The sequence below is a fragment of the Vigna radiata genome, chromosome 10, assembly GCF_000741045.1.
Source record: "Vigna radiata var. radiata cultivar VC1973A chromosome 10, Vradiata_ver6, whole genome shotgun sequence".
NCBI classification, from domain to species: Eukaryota; Viridiplantae; Streptophyta; class Magnoliopsida; order Fabales; family Fabaceae; genus Vigna; species Vigna radiata.
In genome coordinates, this window is record NC_028360.1 from 4680292 (window position 1) to 4692565 (window position 12274).

Here is a 12274-nt window from a genome sequence, read left to right on the forward strand (position 1 = left end):
GCTTTGACTTTTCTATTTTCTTTTAAGTATTCATGATTTACGTGAGTTATGTTACAAATGAGAAACATTGATGCGTTGAAGAGATTTTGATGATGATGCACTTGAAGACTTGAAGAATCAAATACATTAATTGTTAAAAGCATTCTTTGTAGAAATTATTTGTATAAGAGTTACCTTTAAATTATAAGGACTTAGAAGTCTTATAACTTATTCTTTATTATTGATTTCTTAGCAATAATCAATTATCATAGGTGATAATCGATTATCACAACACAAAGTAGAAAAGGCTTCGTCTCGGTAATAATCGATTATCACATTTTCTAAAACCCATAACGACCTGAAATAATCAATTATCATTTATGACAATCGATTATCTCTGGATGTTGGGAGATGTCTTCTCATTTTCTAACCCCTAGCCTATAAATAGAAGCCTTATAAACCTTTTAGAGGTAATCTAAACTCTTAAGAGTAGAGAATTGGTTCTGAGGAAGTTCTTAAGTTTAAGTGTAAGCTTGATCAAAGTCTTGAAGAAGGGGAAACTTGATTTTAGTGTGTGTCTAAAGTTTCAAGTGGTTCTCTACCGAGTTGATTAAGTTGTTGTTCATTCCCTCGTGTGTCGAAGGAAGGTGTATTATGCTCTTTTCATTTCATTACTTTTATTGTAATCTTAACCTAATTTTTAGTGAAAAGTTAATCATTCTTTTATAGTGATGAACAACTTAACATAGAATCTTTTGATTCGAAGAATGATAAAATTTTGTGTGTGCTTTTATCTATCTTTGCATCTATTATTTATAAACTGCTCGACGAAAATTCTAAAAGCAAACTATTTTTTTTTCAAAAGAATCAATTCACCCTCCACCTCTTGGTTATTGTCCGTTTTTTATGCTCATTAAACATTTCGCTACGCGATACTAATTCCTACAAGTTATAGGCGTAGCTTTTGCATCTACAAAATCAAATTGCATCCAAGAGATAGAAATAGCTTTTCACTTGGTTTTTCATGCATATTTAGATGAACCAATGAGTCTTTTGTGCACTTTGAAAAGTCAAAGCTTTAGATAAAAGAAGGTTGTTTATTTTTTGTCTCTTTTTCAAAAACAATGGGCACATCCACGAGCAGAGGTTACGAGTGAGTTTAAGGGCAATTCAAAAACTCATTTTCTTGGGCACACGAGTTCCAAACTAGCCTCATAGGCACATGAGTGGTAATAAAATAAAATGGGAAGTTTTAGGGGTGATAAATAGAGTAACTTGGGACACCTTTTAACTCTTAAAATATCCCAATTTGTTTGGGAGATATGAGGAACCAAGAAAGGAAACTAAGAATGGGTTTTAAACACTCTTTAAGTTGAGATTTTTCCCTACATTTTAAAGCCCAATTGTTAGGGCCGGATGATGAGTGGTTGAGTGAAATATTTAAGCTTTTTTAGGGTAAAAGGAGGATCATCTTGGCCTCTTGGCAAACCTAGTAGCCGCGAGAGGGAAAGAGAGGCAACTGTAGACCCACGTGTGCAACCATAAACATGAGAATGGAAGAGAAAGAGAGGGATGAGACTCAAGGAACCAAGTGTAGCCGCGTCAGAGGAAGGGAGGTACTGTTACATGGGAGAAACCTTCTTGCTAGACACCTCGGGAGCTTGAAACACTTGTTGGAATTCTAGGTAAGGGACCTTAATATGATTTGGTTTTGGATGGGTTGCAGGTTCCTTTCATGTTTTGTTACTGTCTTTGTGAATCTCTATTGGCATGGTTTTCTTGATAAGTTTACTTCATGTTTGAGTGCTTAATTTACATGAGTCCATGGGTTGGTTTAAGGGTTCTTTTCGATTTCTATAATTTCACATGTATGAGCTTGTGCTTTGGTGCATTTTTCATGGGTTTGAAGTAGAGTGCAATTAGTGTAATAAGTGTAACCATGAGTGAGAGAAGATTAGGTGAGTTTGGGGTGTTGGGTCTTCTTGGAAGAGAAGTGAGAGAAGGAGAGAAAGAGGAGAGTTAGTGAGCCATATTTTTGTTTTTGGATATTTCTTAAAGGAGGAATAAGTGAGTGTGGGTAGCAATGAGAGAACCTTTCCTATTTATTTTAAAGGTGTTAAATCTTGGGTTGTAGGGGTTTTTTGAGTGAATTTGGGTTCATGTGAGTTGTGGATGAGAATGGGAGTGAAATGAAGATGGAACCTTAAGTACATTGGTTGTGTTACGAGCTAGTGTTTTTACGTGAGGAAATAAAAAAGATGGAATTGGTGGAAGAAAGAATCTTAAGTGCATAGGTCATGTTGGGAGTGTGATGTTTACATGAAAATGTGAAGAAGGAGTGAATGGGTTGAAATACTTGGAAAACACTAGAAGGGGGGTTGAATAGTGTTCGAGGAAAACTTTTTGCAAAGGAGATAGTTTAACAGACTTGTCAAGGATTAAAAGATTATTTATAAGTTGTTAAACCCTTGACCTGAAAGTTTTGTTCAATCTATAAGTTCTGAAACAAATATTTTTCAGTCATTTAAATAGATTACTTGTAGCGTTTTGATAAGACCAATAATTAATAAAAATAGCATTTGATGACAAGAGTTGTTATGATTGTTAAGAAACCACCCGACTACAAGGTTTGTAAAAGGAGCGTTTAACAAGATTAAAGCATGAACTGCACAATTGTTTTTATATTGGTTCACTCCCCCAAGCTACGTCAAGTCTCCTCTAAGACCTCTTAGAGGGTTCCATTATAATTTTCAAGATGATTACATTTGAGTATTCTCATCACTCCTTATATCCCTTGTCACTCCAAGTAACCTTGTTACTCTTACTAGAATCGAGTTTCAGCCACTTCTGGTTTTCACTATACAAACCTGTCTAGCTACCATTTAACCCCATCAAGTTAAATGTAAAGTGTTTGAATTCTCTTCAGAATTTACAATCAACTAATTTTGATACAAGTCCTTCGACCATTTCTCTCGCAGAGAGGATGTGTATATAATACAATTCAATCTAATAGACTCTTAGAATTTTCTCTCATCTTACAACAATAAGCTTTTGTTTCTACAAAGCTTGAGAGTATTTTCCTTTTTCTATTGAGCTTTTTCTTTTCTTCATAGACTTTTCTTTCGTATTCGTGTGCTTATTCTCTTTCTCTTTTCTTTGAAATTATTCAATTTATAGGCTTCAAGAAAATGTTTGTTAAATAGTACTTTGCCTTAATCTTCAGATCTTTTTAGCCTTGTCGTTTGTAGCAGCCGTTGGTTAAAGTCAACTTGTCAGAGTAGGCATGCTTTTTTAGTTCTTTCTCAAAAGTTGGTTGTACAAAGTTTTTGGCGCAACTTTTGATAGAGATAACATTCTGTGAATGTCTTGTTTGTCTCTAACGTCCACTTTTGATTTGTATAGGATGATAGGTAATATGCACAAAGTTAAGTAGATATGCATGATGCAGATATGTCCTTTTTCTTATCACTTTTTTTTTGTTTTTAAACATTGTGCATTGAATGGTATTTAATGTATGTTCAGATAAACAAAGTGTTTTTCATGTTTTCTACCATTCAGGTAGGATTTGATCGTTTGAGCTTTTCACTAAGATACTAAGTAGTTGATGAAGGCTTCAACGTTGGATGAAGTAGATCGTTTGACACATGGTATCACCTAGCCTATGTACAAAATTCTTTCAGTTATTTATGTTTCGCTCCACATTGCGTTCAGTAAGGTGTCTTTCAACTGAAGTTTTTGGATCATCGTTTAGGACTTTTGGCTTGCTTTCTAAAAACATCGTTTGACACTTTCATCTATCAAGATATATTGAGAGTTCATTTGATCATCTCTTAGAAATGCATAGTACTAATTCATTCAACAAGACTTCCATTAACATATTAAATAAGGAAACTATTTAATGGTGCGTCTGTTGATACATTAGTGTTTTTTGATATGGGGAGCAATATGAGTGTTGAACTCAATCCCTGATGTGTTTGGTTTTTGATGATGACAACACATTGACTATAGATAATGCTAATTCTTATCATTATTTAACCATCAATTTAGTAGCAAAATCAACTCTTTTCTAGCTTATAACTTGCTTAACCCTCTCTTTTATCTTACTTTTGTGGATAATTGTGTTTTGGGCTGCTTTGATGTACTTTCATCTATAATTCCTTTATTTTGTAGCTAATAATATGCTTGGAAGAATCTCAAACAATGTATAGAGCTGAACCAACCACAAGAAGCAAGCAGATCTGCAAAAAAAATAGAAAAAGATGTAGTGCAGAAAAGTCAGGCTGAAGGCCCTGGCTGAGGAGCCCTGAGCACCACCTAGTCAGGTTGATGGCCCTTAGTTAGGGTGCTGAGGGCCCTTAGCAAGGGTGCTGAGCGTCATTTGCGTCGTAACCTCACTTGGGCGGCCTCTCTAGGGCCGTTGAGCACCGGCGGTGCTGATGTGGCGGTTCTGTTCTATTTAAACCTAAAACACGAAGAGAAAAGGGTCTTTGGTTCTTTGGAGGCATGATTTCACTCAGAAGAGAGCTTGGAGGGCGGCATGATTTCCCTTCTTCCTCTTTGGTTTCTTGTTCTTCTTCCATGGTCATGTTTTAAGCTCTAAGGCTCTCCATGGAGATGGAGAGCCAAGCACATCTTGTTGGGATTAGTTGTAGCCTATGAATTCTTGTGTAATGGATGATTGAATCGTATTTATATATGCCTTTTCTATCAATTGCCAGTATTCTTGTTCCCAATCTTAAAGCTTGCATGCAATGGGGTCGTTCATGTTTTGATTTTGGGGTTTCATGGGTTATGGGGACGTAAGATGGAACCTAGAACTGAAACAAGATTCCTTGTGTTTCATTGATTCTATGGATGGAAGATGATTCACATGTTGTCTTAGATCTTAGTTCTTAATGCATATTTGCATATTCATTAATCAAAGGATTAATAGTTAATAGGTAAAAGCTAGACTCTTTCACCTAAGGAATTAGGGGTAGAGTAATTTTGTGGATTGACTTTAGAATTTGGTGGAGAGGAGATGAAATTAGGTAAGCACAATAGTGAAATAGGTGAAAACTAACCTTAACATTGCCATCTCATACCAATTCTAGTCTTTTCTGTTCTCAGTGCCTTCAATTCCAAAGTCCAACATTGTAATTATTCAGAATTTTATTTTCCTTGCACTTGTTTTTCAATATATATATATATTGTTCTTGAGTATATATGAGTTGTTAATAGTGCAATTAACTAGTATTACATGAGTCTCTTGGAAAATTGATAACGGTTGAAAAACCGTTATTTTCATACTTAAATTTGACATTAAACACACTCTTTATGACTTAGAATTAGCTTGAAATTATGCATTTTGTTTAAGTTAGAGAATAAGAGAGTCAAAGTTGGTTTTCTTGGTTTTATGCTTAGTTTTCCCTTGATTTTGTAAGTTTATTAAATGATTGGAAAGAAGGGTTGGAGTATCAAGGAGTTGCAATGCAGAAAAATCAAACAAAATGCAGAAAAGTCAACCAGAGTGCCGAAAAACGAAGTGCTGAAAAATCCTCTAGCGCTGAACGGTGGGTTTGTACCGCTGCACGGTGGGTTTGTACCGCTGAGCGGTGGCGTTGTTGATGAAGTTCACTGTTTCGCGCCTGAGCGCCACCACTGGGGAGCCATTTTGATTGCTGCACCCACCGTCGGGCAGTGAAACCACCGTTAGGCGGTGTACTATTGGGCCTGGGCCAAAATTCTGTTATTTTTCTATGCTATATATATAGACCCAAAAGAACCAGAAGGGGTATCTTTTGACAGAAAGGACACAGAAACACCCTCTTCACCCTCAGAGGCGGATTTTGGATGCGGGAGCTCCAATTTATCAAATCTAGGGTTTATCTTTTCATTCTTTTCATTATTTTCATCTAGTTTCACCATGATTATGGTGAACTAAACCTCCATTGTTTTTCGGGACTTGATGTAATCCTTTGAAACTCTCATTATTGAATTGGTGCTTAATTCATATGCTTATCTTAGATATATTAGAGTGGATTAGGATGAAATCATAAACCCCAACAACACAATTCAATCATACATCATTCACCCGTGTTATCTTTTGGTCAATTGATCAAAACCTTGGCATGCATATTTAATTTTCGTTTCTGCATTATAAAACCCTAATTTTCGTTATTCAAGTGTTAAATAATCAAGAAATCACATGAAAGTTTAGGCCTATGAGTCTCTAGGGAAACGATACTCGGACTTACCGTTTATTATTACTTGATACGATCTGGTACACTTGCCAGAGTGTTAACAAGTTTTTGGCGCAGTTGTCGGGGACTTGTGGTTTTACTATTCTAGTAGTGTGATTATTAATTAACTTTGACTTGATTTTTATGTTTATTTTTTTTTTCTAATAAAAGCTTTCTACGGTTTTGGTTTCTTATGTATGCAGGATACAATTCGGACTAAGAGCAAGAAAACGTCGGAACCTCTTCTTGAAGGTTTAAGTGAAACTTGAAGGAGAAGGAGGAATCGAACCTCTAGATAATTGTGTCCTTCAACTGAGGCACAGTTACAACCCTCACCACAAGCATCTAACCAGAGCTCATAAGAGATGACGGAGGAGGAGGCTCCTAGAAGACGCACTCTGGCGGATGCTTACACTATTGTTTGCCCTCAACACTTTAGCAGCATTTCAAGGCCGAGGTTCAATGCACTAAGTAGGGAGTTGAAACCGACGTTGATTCACTTGGAGCAAAGTAATCAATTCAATGGGTTGTCAACTAAAAGTCCATATGATCATCTCACCACATTCAATGAGATTTGTAATACGGTGAAGCTCAATGGAGTGCTAAACTGTGGTTGAATTCTTTTACAGAAGATAACTTTACAACCTAGGAGGCTGTGGTGTCCAAATTTCTGAGCAAATATTTTCCACAGTCTAATATCAACAAAGGTAAAATGGAAATTTCTTCTTTCAGGAAAGGCATGGAGGAAACCCTAGGCCAGGCGTGGGAAAATTATAAAAGCTTATTGAGGAAGACGCCTATGCACGGTTTTGATGATACATCAGTAGTCCTTTCATTCCTTGGAGGTCTTGGCATTCAAACAAAGCTCTTGCTAGATGCAGCAGTAGGAGGTAACATCAAGAACAAGACTGTAGAGGAAGCATATGAATTGATAAATAACATGTCTACTAATGATATGGAGGTGCAAAGTGGAAGTGGAGATTTTCTTCAACAGAGAGGGGTCTCACAGTTACAATCTCAGTATGCCTTGCTCGCGCAGAATAAGATTATTGCTCAACAATTGGAGAATTTGACAAAGATACTCTCTCAATTGCCATAAGAGATACAGAACATTTCACAGGTTCAACAGCAGCAACAATCACTATGGCAACAAATATCCTCTTTATTTGACAGAACTACAAAGCTTGAAGAAACTCTTCAACAATTTATGCAGGCAACTATCTCTAATCAGAAGAGTACCAAAGCGGTCATTAGAAACTTGGAGATACAAGTTGGCTAATTGATGACGATTTAAAACACTGTTATTTGCTATGTGATTTTGATACTAAAAGCACCCTTTTTCACTTAGAGACTTGCTTGAACTCATGAGTTTTCAATAAATTGTGTGAATAAGAGAGTTGAGGTTGATTTTAACAGTTTTCTAACAAATTCCCCTTGTTTTGACAGAAATTAAAGCAATACTGGAAGAAGAAGTGAAAAGCCAAGAAGATGGAGCTCAAAAGGGGTCAAAAAGGCACCAAAGAGGGAGAAAACCCGAAGCCTAGGCGACAGGAACGAAAAACAGCGCATCCAAGACCAACGCTGGTCGCCCAGGCGACGGCCCTGACGCTCGGGCGATGGACGCCCGAAGCTTAGGCATCCAAAACTGGTGCCCAAGCCTCACATGAACCTCAATTCACGCTTGAGCGAGCTCCCTGCGACGCTTAAGCGTGATTTCACGTGGATCGGGCACTGATTCTGCTCTGATTTGATTCTTTTGGACCGGGCTGCACTTTGGGATGCGTTTGGAACTATTTAAAGGACCCTAGGGCTCTAGATTTTGCATCCCTGGCAGAAGAGAGCATAACAATACACTCCTAGCCAATTCTTAGTCTTTTCATTCTTTCTTTCTTCCATTGTTCATAGGTGTCACCATGTCTATGGGGAACTAATTTCTATTTGTTGTTGGGGAATGATGTAACCTTGTAAACTCTCATGTATTTGAATTGATTCTTAATTCTATATGTTTTTTCATTAATTGTTAGAGTAATTCATCTGTTTTATTCTTGCTTATACAATAGCATTATCTGTGATTTGCATGAGTGTCGGGAGGTTCCTTTCAATTCAGGTCCTTGTTGAATTACTCCTAAGGGTTATATTGCTCAGGGATGAGGTTATGAGTCTTAGTCGTCTTAACCTCTTGACCTTCACATCTTTTTACCAGGAATGCTAGGAATTGTATGAACTGGTAATTAGGGACAAACTTATTTACGAGAGATCGGGTTTAAGTGTTTTAGTGAGGGACGTTGGCATTAATGAATAAAGAATAATTCTTATATACATGGGAGGGAACTTGGTAAAGTCTAACCCCAACACCATACTCATCTCATATAAATCAACCTCCATTCATCTTTGTGCTCTTTTGCCACTGATAAATTTTATTCTGCTTTATTTTATTCTTTTTGCAATACAATCCATGATCTCTTTTCTTTTAAGTCTTAATTAATCCTGTTTTCACACAACTATTCAGCGCCGAGAGTCCTCTGGGATACGATACTTGATCTTACCATTTTATTTTACTTGTGTAACTCGGTACACTTGCCGATTTGCCCCAACACCAATTGGCTAAAAAGTTGGAGGATGTGCCTGGCAGGAGTTTTGGGGCTAATACTAAAGTTATCCCTAACGAAGAGTGCAACGCCATTATGACTAGAAGTGACAAGATTTTGGATGAGAGAAAAGATAAAGTTGAGTTGAGTAAAAAAGAAGAAGAGAATGAAGAGAGAAGAGGTGAGGTTAAGAGAAAAGAAAAGAAGAGGGGAGAGATAAAAAAAGAAAAAATAGTGGAGAAACCCCTTCCTAATCCGAAATGCTTTTCAAAGATTGAAAAAGAGAAGCAATATGGGCGTTTCATGGAGATCTTCAAGTAATTGGAGATTACTATGCCTTTGACCGAAGCACTGCAACAAGTTCCTGCTTATGCGAAGCACATGAAGCAATTCCTCGAAAAGAAGAAGTATCTAGATGAGGAAACAATTGAAGTGCAGGGTAATTGCAGTGCCATATTACAGAAGACGCTTCTTCTCAAATTTAAAGATCTGGGGAGTTTCACCATCCTTGCACCATTGGGAATTATGATATAGGGAAGGCTCTAGTTGACTTAGGAGCTAGTATCAATCTTATGCCCTTATCTATGCTTAAGAAGATTGGTGGTCTGGAGGTCAAACCTACAAAAGCAATCTTGCAAATGGCAGACAGGTCCATCAAGCATCTGTATGGTGTGATAGAAGACGTGGTGGTGAGAATTGATAAACTCAAATTTCCAGTGGACTTTGTAGTGATGGAGATGGAGGAAAATGAAGAGATACCGATCATTCTTGGACGACCATTCATGAAGACAACCAAGGTTGTCATTCATGTAGATGATGGATTGCTAACATTGAAGGATCAAGAAAGAGAGGTAACTTTTAATGTCTTTGAAGATGGACAGCCAATTCAAGAGAAGCAGATTAGTCTTAAAACTTCAGATGAAGTTTTATCAGTGACTAGTCTACCATATAAAGCTGTCAAGTTGGTCAAGAAAAGCATTACTTGTTTCTCTACAAAAGAGGAAGGAGAGGAAGAAGAGAAGGAAGAAAAATTGGTTCACCAACACCCTGAGGTGAAAAGTAATGAACCCAAACCTGGCACACTAGTGAAATTCAAAAACAGGTTATGGGTTGTCAAGAATATTAAAGAAAAAGGGATTCTTGAGATTGAAGCTCCTTATTCTAGGAGAGTGAAGTTGGTGGCCAGGAAATTGCTAAGATTTTGTCGGTGTTATGAAGGAAGGAAGAGCATCAACATTAAAGATCTAGATTGAGCTTATTGGGTCAGGCTCGTGACGTTAAACAAGAGCTATCTGGGAGGCAACTCGGTTTTCTAAACCTATCTTTTTAATTTATGCTTTATTTGCCTATGTTTTTAGAATAGGTGTTGATGTACTTGGTTTAAAACTTATATCTGATGCAATGGGTTGATGATGATTTAATGAGTGTGCTTGATGATGCTTTTATATTGATTGATGTTGAAATGATATATGAGATGCTATATGTTGGTGGTGTGGTTCACAATATGAGTGAATAGATGCATGATGATATGATTGTGATTGTGAGACTAGGCAGGATGTGTATCTATGTATTAGAACTTGAAATTAGTATATGTGAGGTTTTGAACTCCAAAGTTTTTGATTGAATGATTGCTATTACTTTGAAAGCATGAATGACTTTGCCCAGGTTTCTATGATTAAATCACTTGCTTTCATGTCATATGGTCAAGGCTATTTTTGATTTAGCCCTTTCTTAGCCAATGCAAAAAGTTTCATCCCAATTAAAAAGAGCACAATGTCTTCTACCCTTTTTGAACCTAAGCCTTACACAGTATGTGGAAACCCTTTTAAAAATCTTTACCTTGAGTTAAGTTGAGAATTATTGTGTGGTATTGATAAAGGTTCAAGTTTGGGGCTATTAGGAAAGTTGAAAAAGAAAAAATAAGAATTGAGCTAATGTGTTGAGCAAAACATGAAAAAAGATGAAAAAGATAGAAAAGATAGAATGAAAGAAAGATAAGCTCAATGCAAAAAGGGGAAAGTTGGGAATGAGTGAGATTGGTTTGTTTAAAGAGAGTTTGTGCTTGAATGATAAATTTATGAATGACTCTCTTAACTCAAGGATTTTGTGATCCAGAAAAACCAATGTTCTTCTTAGCCCAACCACGTTACAAGCCATAAAAAGTCCTTGTGATGATAACTTGCTTGTGAGTATGATTGATTGTGGTTAAATGAAAAGCAAAGTTAATTTGTGTGACATTGTGATAGTAGAGAGAATGAGTCACCTCAATATACACTTGTGTGCTTGAGTGAAACACTTTCCTTGGTGAGGAGTAGTTCCAGTTATACATGATTGCATCTGTGCTTGGTTAATTGGTCATTCATGATAATAGCATCTGTTGGAAAGATTGTGATTATGTGAACACCGTATTGAGTTTAATGGAAGTAATGTATCTATACATCTTGACTGATATTTTTATGATGAGTTGAGAATGATTACTTGTCTTGGAAGAAAGAGTTTTGGAAGGTGTTAATGCATTGTATTGATTGTTTGAAAACTGAGTTACATTTTGTTTTGCTTGAGGATAAGCAAAATTATAAGTTAGGGGTTGTGATAACGGTTGAAAAACCGTTATTTTCGTACTTAAATTTGACATTAAACACACCATTTATGACTTAGAATTAGCTTGAAATCATGCATTTTGCTTAAGTTAGAGAATAAGAGAGTTAAAGTTGGTTTTCTTGGTTTTATGCTTGCTTTTCCCTTGATTTTGTAGGTTTATTGAATTATTGGAAAGAAGGGTTGGAGTACCAAGGAGTTGCAGTGCAGAAAAGTCAAATAGAATGCCGAAAAGTCAACCAGAGTGTAGAAAAATGAAGTGCTGAAAAATCGGCTGGCGTTGAGCGGTGGGTTTGTTCCGCTGAGCGGTGGTGTTGCTGATGAAGTTCACTATTTCGTGCCTGAGCGCCACTATTGGGGGGCCATTCTGAGTGTCGCACCCACCGCCAGGCGGTGAAACCACCGCTAGACGGTGTACTATTGGGCTCAGGCCAAAATTCTGTTATTTTTCTGTGCTATATATATATAGACCCAGACGAACTAGAAGGGGTATCTTTTGACAGAAAGGAGGCAGAAACACCCTCTTCACCCCTCAGAGGCGAATTTTGGATGCGGGAGCTCCAATCTATCAAATCTAGGGTTTATCTTTTCATTCTTTTCATTATTTTCATCTAGTTTCACCATGATTATGGTGAACTAAACCTCCATTGTTGTTAAGGACTTGATGTAATCCTTTGAAACTTTCATATATTGAATTGTTGATTAATTCATATGCTTATATTCATTAATTGTTAGGGTTTTTCCTCCATTATATTTGCATGCTTTGTTTAAGACATTATTCAATAACATTTTCTATCTATATGGACACGTGTAGGTAGGTCTATGATAACGGTTGAAAAACTGTTATTTTCATACATAAGTTTGATATTAAATCACACCCTTTATGGC

General features: G+C 36.7%; 1 protein-coding gene across 1 annotated transcript; it reads left to right on the plus strand.

Annotated features, from left to right (window-relative positions):
* The first annotated feature begins 9121 nt into the window (after positions 1-9121).
* Positions 9122-10041, plus strand: LOC106774703. The gene is made up of 3 exons (XM_014661749.1): positions 9122-9227; positions 9323-9749; positions 9954-10041. Exons 1-3 carry the CDS (start codon positions 9122-9124, stop codon positions 10039-10041), a joined length of 621 nt encoding a protein of 206 aa, XP_014517235.1.
* The last annotated feature ends 2233 nt before the right edge of the window (positions 10042-12274 follow it).